We start from the raw sequence: 21,622 nt of genomic DNA on the forward strand, positions 1-21,622 counted from the left end.
CTGGTAGATTTTCTGATATTAAATAACAGTATAAGAAAATGAATTAAACAATACAGATACTTTGATGCTATCTGCTGAGTTTGCCAGTATCTGTATTCTGTCAGAAGAGAAAGACATCCATGATAATTCAAAAAAAAAAAAAAAATACTAAGTTGGTGCTACTGTGGGACTATCTAAATTACTTTAAATAATGGCAAACTCATTATATCGTCATAATATCACTTTATGGCTGATTTTTCCAAACCCTTCTTTTTACTTTGTGCCATACTGACAATAATAAACAGTTTTATTGCCTGTAAGCTTGTCTTCCTGACTTCTAATAGGTTTTATCATTATTCCGAAATAAATCATGTTTGTTTCTTCATCTGGTGGAATACAACACAATTATATGTTGACAGCAGTGTACGTAGGTAATGTATTACATAAGAGCGCAACGGTAAACTGTGCTAAACAGTGTTTACACTTTGCTTCATACCTGAAGCCCTAAAAAAAATGCAAGGCTATGTCTTAACATGAAAAACATGCTGTGGCATGTAGACACATTTTTTACATCATCGCCTGAAGGAAGATAGTCGAGCGTTTGCTGTGAACACAACAGAAAATATTTCACTGTGGAGTTGAGTTTGTCTTGTTTTATGTCTGCTGTCCGTAGCAGCTGTTCTCAACAGAGTCGACTCATTATATTCCTAGCTGGGCATTCATCACACCACAATAAAAACCTCCAGGTGTGGTAATTTATTTTCAGTTCTGATAAAAAACAGAAAGGTAAAATAAAGCTTGGGTAGTGTGAAAAACAACACATAGAGCAAAACCATCATACCTGAAATCACAATTACTTGCACTGATCAAGCAATACTATTCAAAAATTAGTTCCTCTTGAGAATTGAATAGATTTAGAGCTTTGAACAACACTGTTTGATCCACAGTGGAAAATCTCATCTGTTGCCATGGAAACATAGAGAAAAGTAGAAGTTCAGTCTTAAACCTGACTGTTTTTTTTGTTTTTTTTTGAGCAGCAGAAACACAGAAACAAGTCTCACCATACAGCTGAAATTCTGTCACTTCCTCCTGCATGTAAAAATAAAACTTATAGGAACAGGCTTGTTTCACTATTTTAGCATTTCCTCTTAAAAAGACAATGGGACCTAGATGATAATTCCCTAAGTGATACAAATAAGGGGTGTTCATTATTTGTGTTGTTTTTGTGCGTTACATTGGTTTTAATATTATATATTCACTGAAAAATATTTTTAAAGTAAAAGCTAAGTGCTTTGCCTAAATTCCAAAAATTAAACCAGTCCACTGTTCAGACAAGTAAAATGATTTCATGGGGTTTGCTTTATTTCCCTTGTGATGTCTCATTGTTTAGTAACTGTCTGAGGTGTGATTATTCCCATGGCATTGCTTCCAGGTTCATCAGCCTATATAGACTTACAAAGGACAGCAACATACACCGTGTCTCTTAAAATGTATCAAAGGAATCATTTGAGACAAATGTGTACATCAGTTACACACAAAAATAAAGTCATTCAACTCTGACTGCACTGATAATGGAATTGGCTGCTTAGTTGTTATACTTTTTTAAATAATCTGACCAGTATAAGCATAAATACAACATATTTGTCTGAAAGTAGACTTCACAGTTCATAATAAAATAGGAAAACAAATCTGATCTTTATAAAACTGATTTTCGTTTACTTTTATGATAGTATTTTTTCTAGCTATATGAGACAAGGGCAAGATGTGCTTATTTTTGTGTGTATTCTGTACAATCCTGCATATCTTTTGTCGAGTTATTCATATCCACTCAGTCCAACAGTAAAATACAGTTGTTGGCACTGTACAATACAGCTACTGGAGCAGGAACAGTGTCAGAGTGGTTTCATCCTCCTAGCACATTATGTACAGTATGCAGCTATAAGCAGTCTCAGGGATATCTGTGTTCTTTGTCAGTTACCCCTGAGTCACAGCCATTTCAGAGGGTGCCCATCACAACAGTGGCAGATGGCAGTTTGGTCTCTTACGCCAAGTTCAACTCAATCAGCCATTTCATGTCACTTGCATTCCTTTTCAAAGACTTTGTCAGGTCTCAACTCGTCAGACACCGTCATGGAAACCAGAACCATAAAGGCAGCATTAGTAAAAATATAGAAAGACTTAGATTTTTATTGCATAAATATGGTGCTTTCGTTATTAAAGGGACACATTTTGTATTTTTCCAACATTCGATCTAGTGCTAAACCCTTACAATTTATCACAATAAAGTACTTTTGTCTGTCTAAGAAAGTTAAAAAAAAACATAAAGCAGTCCAGTGACAGAGTATTGTCTTGTAATCCATAAATTCTATATGGTCTATCTAAAAGTACACACTATTATAGGACACAGAGTTCTTGTCAGACCAGACTGCACATACAGATGGTAGATGGTGAAGAGGGCGGCCTGGTATCACAAATGTCTACATGAGCTCCTTAAAAACAGCAAATGCAAAATAAACTAACATGTCCTGTTCCCTTATTAAAAACAAATGTAGCCTGAATATGGCCTTATGGGAAAGAGGATGAACTTGTGCCAATCTCCCAGCAAAGCCTATTGTTTCAGCACAGCTGTTATGGTCTGTAGACACATTGCATTATGTAACCACTTTCCAAACATAAGAGACAACTGACGTGTGTAAACAGCATAATTAGTTCCTTTTTGTTTTAGTTCAGTTAATTTGGAAAAAAAAAAAAGAAAAAAAAAAAAGGACCTTTACATTTTTTGGAGGTGACAATCTCCAAATATGCCTACCACACCAGTACTGTGGTTTACACATTAAACACCGTCACCAAGATTAAGGCTTCTTGAATATGGTTTCCAGCTAAATGTAGAATTTCTGTTAGATCCTAAAGCTTTCTTTTTCGTGTGGACCTCAAGGCGCAGCAGCTTCATTTCAAACACCCATTTCGCACAGACAGGTATTAAACTTCTCTTGCAAGGTAGCGGTTCCTAACTGGACCAACAAGTTTAGTTTTTAAATCTGCAGGTGTAAATAACTGGACAGTTTCAATTGCATTTCACAAAATAGAGCCACTGCTCTTGTTACAAACTGGCATTTTAAAGGAACTAGTCCATCAGCTAGTGGCTTTGGACATGTTATTGCATACTTTAACACAGGGGCCTAGTGCAGCTGCAAGGTAGAAAACTCAAAAAAGTGAACTATGCAGGACTAGTCTGGAGTACAATTGTGGCAGATAGAGCAGCAATGTTTTGCACAACACCTTTATAGGCCACGAGGTTGAATAATTGGCTGTTGACAAAGGCTTCTGAAAAGTTCTGCATTGTAAAGTTCTGTTTTTTAAGCCCACTGGGATGACACAATTTCTGAGGTGCTTAAAATGCACAAAGTGTTTTTTTTTTTTTTTTTTTTTTTAGACAGAGCCAATATATTTCCAGCCTCTACTGTTGGACCAGAGCTCAAAAGGAACCAGCTGATCAAGCTTTAGTTCCAACTGTTGGTACAGATTCAATTTAGCTAGCAGACAAGCTGAAACGCCTATAGAGAGCTTCCATCCAGTCAAACCTGCTCATGATAAAAGGGCATTCAATGTTAGCTCCCACGGCTGAGCAAAAGTTACGACACCACCATCCCCCACCCCCGAAAAAAACAAAAAAACAACAAAAAAAAAAAACCCAAAACCCACAAACCAAGACATCACATGCACGTGAAATTTACTTTTTTTTTATTGTGCATATTAAACAAATCTTGCGCATTTCAGGTTTTACAACAGCTTGCTTGTGAGCATTACAGGTGACTGGAGTAGGGCTACAAGTTGCCAAGTGCAGATTTGTCAGTCGTTTCCCCCCTGCTCATTGATGCCACACGATGCAAACAGATGACCAGGTCCTAAAGGTGACATAAAGCCACACTGCCATACTGTACAGAGGGTCATCAAGCCAAGTGAATAGTGTGAGTTGTACAGCCATTTCTCAAGTAGGTTATGAAACTTGAAATGCATCTTGATAGAGACAAAGCTTGTCAAATGTACAGCACGTAGGAGGCCTGGTCTTCATGATGACTCTGCCTTCTCCTGTTCGATGACTGCAACAGGAGGTAGAAGGTTAGGGTCTCAGAATTACAGCATAGCAGACACATGCTCTGGATTAAAGTCAGACGGTGTAGTACCTACCTTCTTTGGTTGGCAGTGGGTTTTTCTCTTGAGTCTCGGTCTTCTTCAGCTTGGTCTTGTCAAAGGTTGTAACCTCAGTGACGTCAGGCTTGTCAGACATGTTTGCAGAAAGTTCTAAAACAAAGAGACCCTTCTTATTAGGCTAATCAGCACACCCGAGCATGTGTAGTCAGACAGTTACATTTCAAGGCGTTGAGAATTTGAATACCGCCCCCCCCGACTCAGTCGCTATTAAGCAATCTCGATGCACACAACACTTTCAAGTACGGATGCTGCTACGCCGAATGCACTTCACAATGTACTTTAGTTTTAAACAGGCGTTCTACAAATTCGTGTTTAAAATTTAAAACCCCACAACGCAGTAAAGTTATGCCCATAAATTCCACAGCTTCGGTCATTTACACTTTTACTTTGTTAAACGTCATGATGTAGTCATTGAGCCAAAACACTGAAACCAGAAGAAATAAGTGCACGTCAAGCTAAATTTAAGCGACGGTCAACTTTAAGAAGAAAGAGAAAAAAAAAAAAAGGAACTTACTTACAAGCGCACGACTCACAGAAATCACAGGATGCGGGTCCGGTTGTTGCAGGAGCAGAGTGCTAACGTCAGCCTCAATCACACAATAAATACAATGCCGTATGCAAATGAGCCTCTGACGTCACGTCAAGGCTGCTTCGATACAAAAGATAAAAAAGAAAAAGTGAACATTTTTTAATCTTATATATAGTCTTGAAAACAAACGCTGATATCCCGAAACCATAGCGCAAGTAAAAAAACAAAACAAACAAACACCTCAGAACATTCATTCAAATCGAGTGGCCTTTGGCAACAGCTGTGTGCCATTAGCTTAATTAACGTCGTTTATTGATTTTCTCCGAACTCTACAAAAGGTGTCTGCATCACTGCAGCGCCTCGAGTTGTTTGATCTTGTAAGGAAAATAAATGTAGCTGACAGTTAGTGGAACAATGACTTGAGGGTTTATTTGTAAAACAGCACTTCCATTAAAACTGAATCAGTGGTGACACCGTATGGACAAAGTAGGTACTAACCAAACGTGGTGTAGCAGATTCCCTGGCTTCAAGAATTTGTATTTTTGTTGTTGTTTTTTTCCCCCTAAACAGTAATTACTAAGTCCTAAAATGTCAGTAAAAACCCAAATGAAAGAGTAGGCTGTGCATAAGTTCAACTTGCAACCCATAAAATATTTTTTTTCTTATACAAAAACCAGATGGTAGCCTGCCAAAATTTACATCCACACAATGGAACACATTTTGAAAAAAAGGCTTTATTTGATAATATACAGCACATAACAGTTAAGTTTTGTAGTTTCTTTGTTTATAAGTCTCAGGCAAACGAGAGAAGGTTTAAAAGAACCAAGCAAGCAATGATGCATAAATCAGTAGTTTTAAAACAAGACCTTCTTCACTTGGTGGTGAAGTATTTTGAATAGGTCTTGTTGTACATCACTTGGTTATCTACTCTTATGACACTTTGCAGGTTTTGCCAAAACCAGGGCTCTGCGGCTGCTGTTCGCGGCCACTCTACAACACTGCTCTCGCACAGTCGCTTCCTCAAGCGCAGAAAGTGAGAATGCTGCAGGACAGGCTCCAGCATTAGCAGTACTATCACATCCACATTTTCATCCAGCAGTCTTTGGTGGGCCAGATACATTGCTAGCTTGAAAGCACCGGTCTTAACGTAGCCCTTTGTTAAGACAAAGAGAGTCTTGCGACTGTACTGGATGCTCTGGGTGAGGTTGTCCACCAGTGGGACTCCTGGGGGCCAGTCCCTCTCTTCCAGACACAGTGGATGATACTTGTCTCCCTCTTCCTCCAGTTGCACCCGCAGATTGCTCATAACCCACTCAGAGACCTGTGGGTCTTTTGTGTCATATGTCACAAAGACATCATAAATAGTATCTGGCGAGTTCAAGGATCTGTACCCTTTCAGCTTAGCTTTCATATAGTGTAGGACATAGGAAGCATCCCAGTAAAATAAGTGAGCAACTGTCGAAACAATCATAAAAAGAATAATGATAGAAGTTGTTAGCGTGTAGATCTGGAATGCCTGACTGGGATTTATACACTGATGAATGCTAAACTGTATCAATCCTTGTCCCTTTAAGTTCACTGGTGTGTTACATGTCACCTGAGTGGTCAGTCTTGGGATCTTTACATCACTCTGTTCAATCCACAAAATGAAGTCTAACAAATCACAAGTACACTCGAATGGATTTCCTTGTAGGAACAGAGTCAGATTTGCAGGTCCTGATTTGAAGGTAGTTTCATTGACAATAGTCAATTTGTTGTTACTCAGGCTGAGAGTCATGAGGCTTTTTAGACTCTTTAAAAAACAATTGTCTGCATGGAAAATGTGATTATGACTCAGGTCAAGGAAAGTCAAAGTTTGTGTGATGTTTGAGTTAATAGTTGTTAAAGTAGACAGAGAATTGTAACTTAGGTCCAAAATTTGAAGTTGATGGAAAGGCAGTTTGTCCCAATTAACATCACTGAGTGAGTTATGACTTATGTGCAGTGTGGTGAGGTTATGTGGCAAATATTCATAAACATCATCTGGAATCTTTGCAATGCCATTAAAGGATATATCTAAAATTGTCAAATTAGAGAGATTAGTGAAAAGTTTCTTGTATGAGCCATCCCTGTCTTTCCAAAGTTTCCCTAGATGATTCTGTGCAAATATAAGTTCTGCTAATGATTTGCTATACATTTCTTTTGTTGTCAGTGTGGAAATCTCATTATGACTCATATTAAGGACTCTTAACACAGGTAGATTTTGTGTAAAATTTAAATTAAGCGTTACCCCAAATGCTTCAAAGTAGTGTGAATTGTAACTGAGGTCTAGTACTTGTAATTTCTTTAGTTCTTTGAAGGCGTTGTTATAGGCCAGATCAACCTTATTGAAAGATAAATCCAGATATGTCAGATTAGGCAACATCTTGAACTCTGTGCCATTAAGTGCCTGTGAAAATCCATTTCTGGAGAGGTTAAGACATGAAATATTTCCATAGCCCACAAACTGCTTTGGAGAAATGAAGAACAGATTATTTGAGCTGAGGATGAGCACTCGTCCAGAATTGGCGCATTCTTGCTTTGTATTCCTGTGTAGTACTTCATAAATGGAGTCTTTTGGAGTGAGTTTTATGAATGGTGACATAGAAACTTCTGAATTCTCATTATTTCTGTCTCCTAGAGTTGGTAGACTTTCTACTGTAGTGGGATATAACCTGTTTTCTCCGAGATATATCATTCTTAAGTGGGAAAGCTTGCTGAACACGGTAGGGTCAGAGTGAATAATGAAGTTAGTGCTTAAGTACAAATGAGACAGATTTTTCAGATTGTACAGAGGTGTGAGTGTGTCTGGTCCAATACTTTGGAATACCAAAGCATTCAAATGCAAACTTTTCAGTGAAATGAGCTGTGAAAAGTCTTTTGAAAGTGTTAATTTTTCTGGGTACAATCCGATAGCATAATTGAAAGACAGATCAAGTTTTTCTAGCCTGTGAAGATAACTGAAAGCTTTAACCGATGTATCCTCACCAGTTACAGCTTTTTGTAAAAAGTTAAATTCCAGGAACAATTGTGTAAGATTCGTTAGCGTTTGAAACCAAGAGGGATCAAGGTAATTTAATGAGTTTCCTCCCAGGTTCAGTATCTCCAGCTGTTTCAGTCTTTGAAATGCATCAGGATGTATGTCAATAGAACCGTTACGGCAAGGAATACAAGGGTACGGAGCATTGTGACATCTTGGACAGTTGCCTTGTATATCAAGGAATTTGACATTTTCTAACCCTTGAAAATCATCTTTATATATGTTCTCTATTTTGTTGGCATCCAGACGTAAGATTGTAATTGACTGGGGTAGTCCTTTAGGAACATGGGTTAAGTTGTTATAAGACAAGTCGAGGTATTTCAGTTTTTTCAGTGGTGCAAAAGTGTTTTCGCTGATAACGACAGACTTCCCACAAGGGTTGCGGAAGTAGCAGTTTTTAGATAACAACAGCATTTTCATGTTTTGCAAGCCAATAAAGCTATTGTTCAGTTTATCCATACTAACTTTGTTAATGTTTAGCTCAAGTCTTTCCACACTGTGGGGGAGATTGCATGGAATTTCAGTCAGACAGTTGCCGCTCAGTCGTAGTTGCTTCAGTTTTGTCAGATTTTTGAAAGCATTTTCAGCGATCTTCAGTGCTTGGCATCCATAATCAGTCTTGGTGTTGTTTGCCCAGTTGAGATTCAGATGTGCCAGATTCAGCAGATGAGAAAGTGAATCAGCTTTAATACTCCTAATGACATTTTCTGACAAGTCTAGATCAGTGGCATTAGTAGTTATACCTTTTGGTACTTCCTCTAGATGACGGCCTTTACAGTCAAATTTGACTGTATTTGAAGCATTGTTGGATATGACATCACAAGGAAACTGCCGTGTCATCCAGAAGGGTTTATGTGCAGCCAGCTGGACCTCATCATGGCAACACAGACAGAACAACAGCATCCAGCATTTGGTAATCTGTGAAAAAATGATGAAATCAGTTAACTTAAACAATTTAAAGCTTTTGCTTTTGGTCATATTATTTGGACTGACCCTGAATCAGTTAAGCTACTCCAGGACCCCTCGTGCCATACTAGCGCTTCTCCTTGATTACATTGTTTTCTCTTCCCATTTATTTATAAGCCTTGCATTTCTGCATGCATAAAGTTTGTCTCTACTCTTTCTCAGTATTTTCTCTTGTCCTGTTTGTTGTTTTGTGGCCTCTCCATATTTCTCCCTTCCATTCACACCTCAAGCAGCACAGTAGCAGCAAATGGCTGCTGCTTCTTTAGCCTAGTTTACCCTCCCTCCTTTACCCAGTCCTTGGTCATAGAGTCTTGTCTGCTTGTTTGGGTTCTTGCTCTAATTTTGTTGAGTTCGTGCCTTTCTAAATTACATCAAGGTTCAGACTAATATTTTGATCTGTGAGCCCCAGATAATACACTCACTGCAGCAAAAGATGTTCTTGGCCCAATTAGACTGTAAGTCATGACATCCAAGAACTACAGAGATGTTTTGAGAGAAAACATATTGATAAGATAAAATAAGATGCCTGTTATATTTTATAGTATTTGTTTGAAATAAAATATTAAGCCGACTCGCATTCCACATTCATTATGTGCAATTTATTTTTAATTGTTATTTATTTAACTGTGATAAAAGGCAATTCTTTTTTGGCTCATGATGATTTGGAGATCTGGATGGCCAAAAGAAAACAACAACTCATTTGTTTGAACGCTTACTGTTGGGCAGTTTTAAAACTGTTCAAGTGCAAACAGGTTTAATCACAAAAAATAGGAGTGGAATAAAAGACTTGTGGATATATACTGTAAGTGAATGAGGCCCATTGATGTTACAAAGTAAGCTTGAAGAAAATTGTGTCACTATCGTTTACCAAGTATGGCATCACTTCTACCCAGCAGGTGCCAATAAATTGTAAGTCAAATTGTAGCTGGAAAGACTGTTCCTGTTTTTTGTCGCACTTGGGAAAATATTAAATATCAAAATTACTGAACAGTTTGTGTAATTTTTGACTCATTTTAAATGTACATTTTAATGTAATTGTCCAACAAATACCAAATACAAAAAAAAAAAACAAATACCGAAGGCCATTTCCAAAGTAAATTAAGTCAACTGTACAGGTTTTTAGAATCAAATAAATCTATGAAACATTTTGTCACCAAAATCCTGAAACTAGAAAAATAATCAAAAATAATACAGATAAATGAAATTAAAGCATATAAAGATAATCAGAAATTTAATAAAATGGAAAAATGTAATTAAATATAAAGAACAGAAAAAAAATAAAACTCACCATTTTTTCTCCACTATATTGATCCCTGAATGACAATTTGGAAAATTATGCTAGTGTGCTTCAATTTTTTTTTCAATTGTTAGACTTGAAAGTTTCCTGTCTTTTATTAATGATTTCATTACAAATGACCCTGTTTGTTCCCTTCAAGACAAATAAAAATGAAACACACTGTTAAAACTACATGATAAGCTGTGGGAGGGAAGTAGCCCGTTAATTGAAGAACTGCATCTTTTTCATTTCCCCCCTTCAAAAATGCCAGTTTATTTGTCAGCCAAGATGAACACTGGAATGCCCAGTAAACACAGCAATAGTGCATAGTGCCAGTCAGTTCTTCAGATTATGTGAAGTAATATGGAGTTTAAAAATGACATATTTCTTAGAAATTAATATGACATTAATAGTATATCTCCTCACACACTGATTTATTTCTGAGTGGGACACTGAATTTAGGGCTAATTTGCAAAATGCACTGTATTAAAACTGTGTCACTGGCACCACCTTGCGGACAATCTCAAAAATTTCCAAATGTGAAATAGCAGATGAAAGCATGCAAGTTATATGACACATACTGTGTCGATTTGGATTTTTAATAACGGACTGCAATTTAGGATCTGTCAATTTTGTACTAAATTTCTCTTTTGTGGAACTGTTAAACCTGGTACTGGTGTCCCTCAGCACAGATGTTTTCTAACATAGAAACCAGATACTAGAGTATAAAATCTACATCCGCAAAATGCCACACATTTTATTTTATTTTTTTATTAATGCACTGCAGACAGATTACACAAGATTTATTATGCTTTCTCAGCAAATATAAGAAAATTTGTTTTTTATTGTTTTCTTATTAGATTCAGACAAAGAAGAAATCATTTAAAAGAACCAAATAAGCATTGCTCTAAAGAACTGTGATTTTAAAGCAGGATCATGTTATTGTCTGCAGACTAGAATTACAAATCAGTCCCAGGCAGATAAGTGATGATTAACCCTCTTCACTTGGTGGTGAAGCATTTTGAATAAGTCAATAACTCGACAACTATAAGAAAAGTAGTTCTTAAAAACAGTTCAGTCAAAGAAGACACACTTTAAAAAGACCAAACAAGAAATGATATATAAAAGCACTGGTTATAAAACAAGCTCATGTTATTATCCTTCTTCACTTGGTGGTGAAGTATTTTGAATAGGTCTTGTTGTACATCACTTGATTATCTACTCTTATGACACTTTGCAGGTTTTGCCAAAACCAGGGCTCTGCGGCTGCTGTTCGCGGCCACTCTACAACACTGCTCTCGCACAGTCGCTTCCTCAAGCGCAGAAAGTGAGAATGCTGCAGGACAGGCTCCAGCATTAGCAGTACTATCACATCCACATTTTCATCCAGCAGTCTTTGGTGGGCCAGATACATTGCTAGCTTGAAAGCACCGGTCTTAACGTAGCCCTTTGTTAAGACAAAGAGAGTCTTGCGACTGTACTGGATGCTCTGGGTGAGGTTGTCCACCAGTGGGACTCCTGGGGGCCAGTCCCTCTCTTCCAGACACAGTGGATGATACTTGTCTCCCTCTTCCTCCAGTTGCACCCGAAGATTGCTCATCACCCACTCAGAGACCTGTGGGTCTTTTGTGTCATATGTCACAAAGACATCATAAATAGTATCTGGCGAGTTCAAGGATCTGTACCCTTTCAGCTTAGCTTTCATATAGTGTAGGACATAGGAAGCATCCCAGTAAAATAAGTGAGCAACTGTCGAAACAATCATGAAAAGAATAATGATAGAAGTTGTTAGAGCGTAGATCTGCTTTGCCTGTTCCGCATTTACACACTGATTAATGTTAAAACTTATCAGTATTTTGTTCCTCTGGTTCACTGGTGTGTTACATGTCACCTGAGTGGTCAGTCTTGGGATCTTTACATCACTCTGTTCAATCCACAAAATAAAGTCTATGGAATGACAAGTACACTCAAATGGATTTCCTTGTAGGAACAAAGTCTGAAATTCAGGTCCTGATTTGAAGGTAGTTTCATTGACAATAGTAAGTTTGTTGTTTCTAAGGCTGAGAGTCACGAGGCTTTTCAAACTCTGTAAAAAAACATCGTGCACTTGGGAAATGTGATTATGACTCAGGTCAAGGAAAATCAAAGTTTGTGTGATGTTTGAGTTAATAGTTGTTAAAGTAGACAGACGATTGTTGCTCAGGTCTAAACTCTGCAGTTGATGGAAAGGCAGTTTGTCCCAATTAACATCACTGAGTGAGTTATGACTTATGTGCAGTGTGGTGAGGTTATGTGGCAAATATTCATAAACATCATCTGGAATCTTTGCAATGCCATTAAAGGATATATCTAAAACTGTCAAATTAGAAAGATTAGTGAAAAGTTTCTTGTATGAGCCATCCCTGTCTTTCCAAAGTTTCCCTAAATTATTATGTGCAAACCTTAGATCTGCTAATGATTTGCTATACATTTCTTTTGTTGTCAGTGTGGAAATTTCATTATGACTCAAATTAAGGACTCTTAACACAGGTAGATTTTGTGTAAAATTTAAATTAAGCGTTACCCCAAATGCTTTAAAATAGTGTGGATTGTAACTGAGGTCTAGTACTTGTAATTTCTTTAGTTCTTTGAAGGCGTTGTTATAGGCCAGATCAACCTTATTGAAAGATAAGTCCAGATATGTCAGATTAGGCAACATCTTGAACTCTGTGCCATTAAGTGCTTGTGAAAATCCATTTCCTGAGAGGTTGAGACATGAAATATTTCCATATCCCTCAAATAGCTTTGGAGAAATGAAGAACAGATTATTTGAGCTGAGGATGAGCACTCGTCCAGAGTCAAAGCACTCTTGCTTTATTAGGCTGTGTGATATCTCGTAGCTAAAATCTTTTGGAGGAGTTGTTATGGACGGTGAAATAGAAAGGTCTGAATTCTGGTTGTATCTGTCTGTTAGAGTTGGTGGACTTTCTATTGTTGTGGGATATAACCTGTTTTCTGAGAGATATATCATTTTTACGTGGGAGAAATGGCTGAATAAAGTAGAGTTGCTATAAATAATGAAGTTAGTGCCTAAATTCAAAGCAGATAAATTTTTTAGATTGCGTAGAGGTGTGAGTGTGTCTGGTCCAATTCTCTGGAATACCAAAGCCTCCAAATGCAAAGTTTTCAGTGACCTGAGGTTTGAAAAGTCTTTTGAAAGTGTTAATTTTTCTGGGTACAATCCGAGAGCATAATTGAATGACAGGTCAAGTTTTTCTAGCCTGTGAAGATAACTGAAAGCTTTAACTGGTGTGTCCTTACCAGTTACAGCTTTTTGTAAAAGTTAAATGCCACAAATAATTCTTTAAGATTCTTTAGACTTTGAAACCAAAACGGATCAAGGTAATTTAGTGAGTTTCCTCCCAGGTTCAGTGTCTCAAGCTGTGTCAGTCTTTGAAATGCATCAGGATGTATGTCAATAGAACCGTTAGGGCAAGGAACACAAGGGTACGGAGCATTGTGACATCTTGGACAGTTGCCTTGTATATCCAGGACTTTTAAATTTAGCAACCCCTGGAAATCATCTTTAGATATGTACTCTATTTTGTTGGAATCCATATGTAAAGATGTTAGTGATTGGGGTAGTCCTTTAGGAACGTGTGTTAAGTTGTTGTAAGACAAGTCAAGAACCAGCAGTTTGTCCAGTATTTGAAAGGGTTTTTCCATAATAGCAACAGACTTCCCACAGGGATTCCAGAAGTAGCAGTTTTTAGATACAAACAGGTTTGTTATGTTTTTTAAGCCAATAAAACAATTGTTCAATTTATCCAAACTAATCTTGTTAATGTTTAGGTCAAGTTTTTCCACACTGTGGGGGAGATTGCGTGGAATTTCAGTCAGACAGTTGCCGCTCAGTTCCAGTTGCTTGATTTTTGTGAGATTTTTGAAAGCATTTGCAGAAATGTTCAATTTTCTGCAGCCATAACCGTCCTTGGGCTTGTTTGCAAAGTTGAGATTGAGCCGAGTCAAATTCAGCAGATTAGAAAGTGAATCAGCTTTAATACTCTTAATAAAATTTTCAGATAAGTCTAGATCCGTGGCATTACTGGTTATTCCTTCTGGTACTTTCTCTAGATGACGCCCTTTACAGTCAAATTTGACCTCAGAGGTATTGGTGGATATGACATCACAAGGAAACTGCCGTGTCATCCAGGTGGGTTTACATGCAGCCGGCAGGATCTCATGATGGCAACAGAGACAGAACAACAGCATCCAGCATTTGGTAATCTGTGGAGAATTGATGAAATCCCTTATATGAAATAACCTTATGTTTCTGTTTTTGGTAAAATTATTTGGACTGATCCTTAATCATCACTTAATTAAGCTACTATAGGCTCAGGCCACTGCAGGACCTCCTGTGTTATGCTACCAACTCTCCAACACTCTGTTTTCATTAACATTACCTACTCAGCCATTATAAGGTACTGCCCACACTAGAACAGCACATAGTCATGGAGCAAAACTGGGTGTCTGTTGCCAAGCAATACATTTTTTTCTTTTGTTCAATAGGGTCTTTACATCTTTAGCAAGATGTAAAGACCCTATTGAAAAGTTTGAGCTTACCTTTGAAAATTTACAATAAATATGTGACTTCGTTTTTAAAAATGAAGGAATCTACTGATCGAGTAATCATGATGGAGCATTTTTCTAGACAGTTCTGAGTCACTTTTAATGTACAATTTAATGCAATGGTCTAACACATTTTCAAAAAAGCAAAGCCACTTCCAAAATTGAATTACCCAAACTATCCAGGTTTTTGGAGTCAAGTAAATCTATGAAACACAACAACTAGAAAATAATCAAAGATAAGACAGATCAAATTACGAGTAGTAAAAATCAAAGTTACTAAACAGAGAAAATAAAAAAGAACTTACCATTGTGTTCCTATTGTATTGTTCCCTGAGTGACAATCTGGAAAACCTTTGTCATGCTCCAGTACTTCAAAATCTTTCAGTTATTCGTTGAAAAAAAAAATTAAAAATTAGAGTTTATTTTCTTTAGATTTAGTAAAGTTAAACACTGCTTGTCTTTTAAAGCATGAATTTATAACAATTTAGTCTGTTTGAAGTTTTTGCTCTTTGTCTCTAGACAGTTAAAGAAAACTCTTTAACTGAAGTCAAATAAGGAAGTAAGAAACTGTTAACATGATAGCCTTTGTGAAGGAAGTAGCATGTTGTTATGTCCCCAAGAAGGAAGCTGATGAATTGAAGAACTACATCTGTTTCATTTCCCTCTTTCAAAACATTGTCACAGTTTCATTGCCAGCTGAGCTGTACGTTAAAATCTCCAGTGAGCATACCAATGAGTGCCAGTCAAATCTCTAAAACAGTGTGAATGAAAATGGAATTTAAAATTAACACTGTATTAGTCATTAATATTACATTAATAATCCATCTGCTCACAAACTGATGTATTTTTCAATCGGACAATGACTTTATGGCTAAAATTGCAAACTTCGTGACTGCCAGCACCATTCAGGGATCGTTATGATAGAGTAAATGTCAGCTTGATAAATTACATTTTTTTACATTTGCAATAAATATGCTACTTCATAACTCATTTTCATGTAATGGATTATGAGACTTCCAAAAAAGCAAAGTGTATTAATATTACATTGTTAATATATCTACTGACAAACTGATGTGTTTCTGTGTGGGACATTGACTTTAGGGTTAATTTGCAAGCTGCAACTGCATCACTGCTGCCACCACGTGGATAATTTAATAGCAGGCAAACACAGAACATGCTAGTTCTAACCAGTCATACTGTGTGGATTCTGGGAAACTCTGTGATGGAGTAAAGTTTAGGATGTGTCAATTTTGCTCGAAATTGATCTTTTGTGGAACTGTTGAACCTGGTACTGGTGTCCCTCAGCACAGATCTTTTCTAAGTTTGAAACGAGAGTGTAGACTGTAAAATTGCCTCACATTTTTAAATGGTTTCGTTTATTAATGAACTTCACACACATTACAAAAGATTCATTATGCTGTCTTGGCAACTATAAGGAAACCTGTTATTAAAAACAGTTCAGTCAAAGAAGAAACACTTTAAAACCAAACGAGAAATTATATATAACACACGTGTTTTTAAACAAACTCATGTTATTATCCTTCTTCACTTGGTGGTGAAGTATTTTGAATAGGTCTTGTTGTACATCACTTGATTATCTACTCTTAAGACACTTTGCAGGTTTTGCCAAAACCAGGGCTCTGCGGCTGCTTTTCGCGGCCACTCTACAACACTGCTCTCGCACAGTCGCTTCCTCAAGCGCAGAAAGTGAGAATGCTGCAGGACAGGCTCCAGCATTAGCAGTACTATCACATCCACATTTTCATCCAGCAGTCTTTGGTGGGCCAGATACATTGCTAGCTTGAAAGCACCGGTCTTAACGTAGCCCTTTGTTAAGACAAAGAGAGTCTTGCGACTGTACTGGATGCTCTGGGTGAGGTTGTCCACCAGTGGGACTCCTGGGGGCCAGTCCCTCTCTTCCAGACACAGTGGATGATACTTGTCTCCCTCTTCCTCCAGTTGCAAACGCAGATTGCTCATCACCCACTCAGAGACCTGTGGGTCTTTTGTGTCATATGTCACAAAGACATCATAAATAGTATCTGGCGAGTTCAAGGATCTGTACCCTTTCAGCTTAGCTTTCATATAGTGTAGGACATAGGAAGCATCCCAGTAAAATAAGTGAGCAACTGTTGAAACAATCATGAAAAGAATAATGATAGAAGTTGTTAGAGCGTAGATCTGCTTTGCCTTTTTTGAATTTACACACTGGTTAGTTTCAAAGTTTACCAGTGGTTGGCCCTTTAAGTTCACTGGTGTGTTACAATTCACCTGAGTGGTCAATCTTGGGATCCTTACTTTACTTCCATTTATCCATAAAATGAAGTTTAACAAATCACAAGTACACTCAAATGGATTTTCTTGTAGGAACAGAGTCTGAAATTCAGGTCCTGATTCGAAGGTAGTTTCATTGACAATAGTAAGTTTGTTTTGTCTAAGGCTGAGAGTCTTGAGGCTTTTCAATCTCTTTAAAAAACACTTTTCCACACTGATAATGTGATTATGACTCAAGTCAAGGAAAGTCAGAGTTTGTGTGATGTTTGAGTTAATAGTTGTTAAAGTAGACAGACGATTGTTGCTCAGGTCTAAACTCTGCAGTTGGTGAAAAGGCAGTTTGTCCCAACTAAATTCTCGGAGTGAGTTATGACTTATGTGCAGTGTGGTGAGGTTATGTGGCAAATATTCATAAACATCATCTGGAATCTTTGCGATGTCATTGGAGGATATATCTAAAACTGTCAAATTAGAAAGATTAGTGAAAAGTTTGTTATATGAGCCATCCCTGTCTTTCCAAAGTTTCCCTAAATTATTGTGTGTAAATATAAGTTCTGCTAATGATTTGCTATACATTTCTTTTGTTGTCAGTGTGGAAATCTCGTTATGACTCATATTAAGGACTCTTAACACAGGTAGATTTTGTGTAAAATTTAAATTAAGCGTTACCCCAAATGCTTTAAAATAGTGTGGATTGTAACTGAGGTCTAGTACTTGTAATTTCTTTAGTTCTTTGAAGGCGTTGTTATAGGCCAGATCAACCTTATTGAAGGATAAGTCCAGATATGTCAGATTAGGCAACATCTTGAACTCTGTGCCATTAAGTGCTTGTGAAAATCCATTTCCTGAGAGGTTAAGACATGAAATATTTCCATATCCCTCAAATAGCTTTGGAGAAATGAAGAACAGATTATTTGAGCTGAGGATGAGCACTCGTCCAGAGTCAAAGCACTCTTGCTTTATTAGCCTGTGTGATATCTCGTAGCTAAAATCTTTTGGAGGAGTTGTTATGGACGGTGAAATAGAAAGGTCTGAATTCTGGTTGTATCTGTCTGTTAGAGTTGGTGGACTTTCTATTGTGGTGGGATATAACCTGTTTTCTGAGAGATATATCATTTTTACGTGGGAGAAATGGCTGAATAAAGTAGAGTTACTGTAAATAATGAAATTAGTGCCTAAATTCAAAGCAGATAGATTTTTCAGATTGTACAGAGGTGTGAGTGTGTCTGGTCCAATTCTCTGGAATACCAAAGCCTCCAAATGCAAAGTTTTCAGTGACCTGAGGTTTGAAAAGTTTTGTGAAAGTGTTATTTTTTCTGGGTACAATCCGAGAGCATAATTGAATGACAGGTCAAGTTTTTCTAGCCTGTGAAGATAACTAAATGCCTCAAAAGATGGTTCCTCACCAGTTATAGATTTTAGTAAAAAATTAAATGCCAGATATAATACTTTAAGATTTGTTAGACTTTGAAACCAAGAGGGATCAAGGTAATTTAGTGAGTTTCCTCCCAGGTTCAGTATCTCCAGCTGTCTCTGTCTCAGAAATGCATCAGGATGTAAGGCAATAGAACCGTTAGGGCAAGGAACACAAGGGTACGGAGCATTGTGACATCTTGGACAGTTGCCTTTTATATCAAGGACTTTTAAATTTGGCAACTCTTGGAAATCATCTTTAGATATGTACTCTATTTTGTTGGAATCCAGATCTAAAATTGTAATTGACTGGGGTAGTCCTTTAGGAACGTGTGTTAAGTTGTTGAAAGACAAGTTCAGAGCATTCAGTTTGTCCAGTATTTGAAAGGGTTTTTCCATAATAGCAACAGACTTCCCACAGGGATTCCAGAAGTAGCAGTTTTTAGATAGAAACAGGTTTGTTAATTTTTTTAAACCAATAAAACTGTTGTCATGTAATTTATCCAAGCTAATCTTGTTAATTTCTAGCTCAAGTGTTTCCACACTGTGGGGGAGATTGCGTGGAATTTCAGTTAGACAGTTGCCGCTCAGTTGTAGTTGCTTGATTTTTGTGAGATTTTTGAAAGCCTTTGCAGAAATGTTCAATAGTCTGCATCCATAACCGTCCTTGGATTTGTTTGCCCACTTGAGATTGAGCTGAGTCAGATTTGTCAGTTTAGAAAATGATTCATCTTTAATACTCTTAATAAAATTTTCTGATAAGTCGAGATGTGTGGCATTACTGGTTATCCCTTCTGGTACTTCCTCTAGATGGCGGCCTTTACAGTCAAATTTGACTGTATTTGATGTTTTGTTGGATATGACATCACAAGGGAACTGCCGAGTCATCCAGGTAGGTGTAAATGCAGCTGGCATGATCTCATAATGGTAACACAGATAGAACAACAGCATCCAGCATTTGGTAATCTGTGGAAATATGATGGAATCAGTTGAATGAAAGAACCTTAAGCTTATAAAAGGCCTCTACAAAATGATAACACTTTTTCATGATTATTGTGGTAAAAAAAATAGATATGTATATAAGACAAAGAACACTATTTGTACTATATATACTGTTATATATTATATTACTATAACACTTTTATCATGTCAATTAGAGGTTCACAATGTACAGTGATATTGGTCTGCAGATTAGGTTTGCTTTTAGAATTGCTTTAAAGCTTATATTTTAGATGTGACTAAAAGTCTCAGATTGATAAATTAAAATTTAAAAAATTTGCAATAAATATGTGACTTCATAACTCATTTTCAGGTAATGGATTACGAGACTTCCCAAAAAGCAAAGTGTATTAATATTACATTGTTAATATATCTACTGACAGTTTTTAAAGGTTGACCCGAATTCATTCCCTCATCCCTACCAGCCTCGGACATCTGTGGACCTTCCTGTGATGCAGTGAGCACTTCTCCTCGACTTCACTCTATTCACTCCTTATGTGACATATTAATGGATAAAAATCTATGGAATTTTTTCTGTGCATTACTGGTTTCCAAACTTTTTGTGAAACTTTTTTGTCTACTGACCTAAACTGTATATACCTAAACCGAATAGAGCCCTTATTAATGTTATTACAGTTATTTATTACACCACTGCTTTTCCTGTTTTGACATGTTAAAATATCAGCTAGGGAAAAGACACTGATATTGTAAAGCAATCTTGAAAAAATTGTAAACATGTTCTGTTTGCAGCAGGTGGCAGTAGGTTGGAAGTCTAGTAAGAAAAATACATCTTGTTCTTTCTTATACTTATCAAAACAGCAAGAAGTAAGGGGTATGAAATGTAAAACGATACATGTAAAATGTATCATTATTAGTATGTAATATTACAATAACCAGCCTAGAAAGAATTTTAAAAATAGGAGATACATAAAATCTTTCAGGTTGTTGTTAAGGTACTTTTCATGGGAGCACGTCACATACTTAGAGATAAGTGACATACAGTATCCCATAAATTTTCTAAATGCATTTGTCCCATGTCTTCATTATAGCTGTGTAATTTATTGAATTGAAATACCTAAAAAAAGGGGCATCACTTTAAAATAATGTCACATTATTAAGCATTATTAAGGTATAACTAAGGTTTTACCAAGTGGTTAATTCATCATTTATATAGCATCAGTTCTCCTGTTATGCCATTTATAAATACAGGTATATTATCACTACTTTGATTATGATTACTATTAGCAGCTATGTAGCAATTATAGCTGTACATGATTTCACCATGTCCAACAGAAGAGCAATGATGTATAAATGATGAATTAAGCACTTGCTAATACTTTACTAGCACCGTAATAATGCTTAATAGTGTGACATTATTATAAAGTGCTACTGAAAAGAAAGTCTTGATTGCTAAATGTATCTTTGACAGTTTAAGATAAAATGTGGCTTCATAGCTTGTGTTCTCAAGATCGCCAAGTGCTGATTTCTAAAACAAGTCAAATAAAATGCCGATAATGATGAATATGATAACGATGCCATGATGTTTTTCTACACAACGGCTGGCAAGTTTTATTATACCTTTTAATTGAATATGTCAACACATTTCCAAACAAGCAAAACAGATTTCAAAGCAAAACACACAATAAAATGATCAGTCTGGGTTTTTGGAGTCAGATATATCTATACAAGGTTTTGGCACAAAATCATAAAATGTCAAAATCATCAAAGATAACATCAGAATGCAGAAAATCAGATTATTCTGATAAGTAAGTTAAAAGTAACTATACACACACTCAGTAACTTACCATTGCGCCTGTACTGTATTAATCCCTGAATGAATTCAGATTTTCTCCTCTACCATTTAAAAATAAGTGGTAGTGGTTAAAAGACAAAAAACAAAAAAAAAGAAACAAAAAAACCCCCCAAAAAGTTGCTAAAAATCTATAAGGTGCATGTCTTGTATATCATCAAGTCAAATTAGCCGTTTAAACATCTCTGCATGCTCACATACACCCATCAAAATAAGGAAGGGGACTGTTGTACACAGCAGAATGAGCTGTGGGAGGGAGCAGCGTGTGAATTGAACAAATACATTTGTTTCATTTCCTTCTTTCATGGTATGTTGCATTTCATTGCCAACTGAGTCTGAGAATCCCCCACTGGCATCGCAAAGAGTGCCAATGAATTTCCCAAATAATTTGAATACAGAGTTTAAAATTAGCACATCATTAATTATTAATATTTCATTAATAATAAAACTGCTCACATTACAACAGTTCAGTATTCACATATAATAATTCATATACAG

General features: G+C 36.7%; 4 protein-coding genes across 7 annotated transcripts; all 4 read right to left on the minus strand.

Moving 5' to 3' along the window:
• Positions 1-3,707: 3,707 nt before the first annotated feature.
• tmsb4x (thymosin beta 4 X-linked) lies at positions 3,708-4,820 on the minus strand. 4 transcript variants are annotated; one of them, XM_085136640.1, is made up of 3 exons: positions 4,710-4,820; positions 4,168-4,281; positions 3,708-4,079 (listed from the first exon to the last, which is right to left on the minus strand). In XM_085136640.1, exons 2-3 carry the CDS (start codon positions 4,265-4,267, stop codon positions 4,048-4,050), a joined length of 132 nt encoding a protein of 43 aa, XP_084992766.1. In that variant the 5' UTR covers positions 4,268-4,281; positions 4,710-4,820; the 3' UTR covers positions 3,708-4,047. The 4 variants fall into 4 exon arrangements, with proteins under 4 accessions (XP_084992766.1, XP_084992767.1, XP_084992769.1 ...); XM_085136641.1 differs by having other exon boundaries at positions 4,706-4,805; XM_085136643.1 differs by having other exon boundaries at positions 4,725-4,783.
• A 136-nt stretch (positions 4,821-4,956) lies between these two features.
• Positions 4,957-10,123, minus strand: LOC146500612 (toll-like receptor 8). The gene is made up of 2 exons (XM_085136606.1): positions 10,033-10,123; positions 4,957-8,696 (listed from the first exon to the last, which is right to left on the minus strand). Exons 1-2 carry the CDS (start codon positions 10,033-10,035, stop codon positions 5,592-5,594), a joined length of 3,108 nt encoding a protein of 1,035 aa, XP_084992732.1. The 5' UTR covers positions 10,036-10,123; the 3' UTR covers positions 4,957-5,591.
• Positions 10,124-11,185: 1,062 nt separating this feature from the next.
• Positions 11,186-15,889, minus strand: LOC146500613 (toll-like receptor 8). Its single transcript, XM_085136608.1, has 2 exons — positions 14,934-15,889; positions 11,186-14,286 (listed from the first exon to the last, which is right to left on the minus strand). The coding sequence occupies exon 2, from the start codon at positions 13,028-13,030 to the stop codon at positions 11,186-11,188; it is 1,845 nt and encodes a 614-aa protein (XP_084992734.1). The 5' UTR covers positions 13,031-14,286; positions 14,934-15,889.
• A 93-nt stretch (positions 15,890-15,982) lies between these two features.
• Positions 15,983-21,232, minus strand: LOC146500614 (toll-like receptor 8). Its single transcript, XM_085136607.1, has 2 exons — positions 21,120-21,232; positions 15,983-19,281 (listed from the first exon to the last, which is right to left on the minus strand). Exons 1-2 carry the CDS (start codon positions 21,120-21,122, stop codon positions 16,174-16,176), a joined length of 3,111 nt encoding a protein of 1,036 aa, XP_084992733.1. The 5' UTR covers positions 21,123-21,232; the 3' UTR covers positions 15,983-16,173.
• Positions 21,233-21,622: the final 390 nt, after the last annotated feature.

The sequence above is a fragment of the Neolamprologus multifasciatus genome, chromosome 16, assembly GCF_963576455.1.
Source record: "Neolamprologus multifasciatus chromosome 16, fNeoMul1.2, whole genome shotgun sequence".
NCBI lineage: Eukaryota > Metazoa > Chordata > Actinopteri > Cichliformes > Cichlidae > Neolamprologus > Neolamprologus multifasciatus.

Bases quoted from the DNA above. Each gene is read 5' to 3' on its own strand.
- LOC146500613 (XM_085136608.1), bottom strand. From the start codon at position 13,030: ATGATATATCTCTCAGAAAACAGGTTATATCCCACAACAATAGAAAGT.
- tmsb4x (XM_085136640.1), bottom strand. From the start codon at position 4,267: ATGTCTGACAAGCCTGACGTCACTGAGGTTACAACCTTTGACAAGACC. The intron at 4,080-4,167 runs GTAGGTACTACA...CTCCTGTTGCAG, and splicing joins CCCACTGCCAACCAAAGAAG to TCATCGAACAGGAGAAGGCA.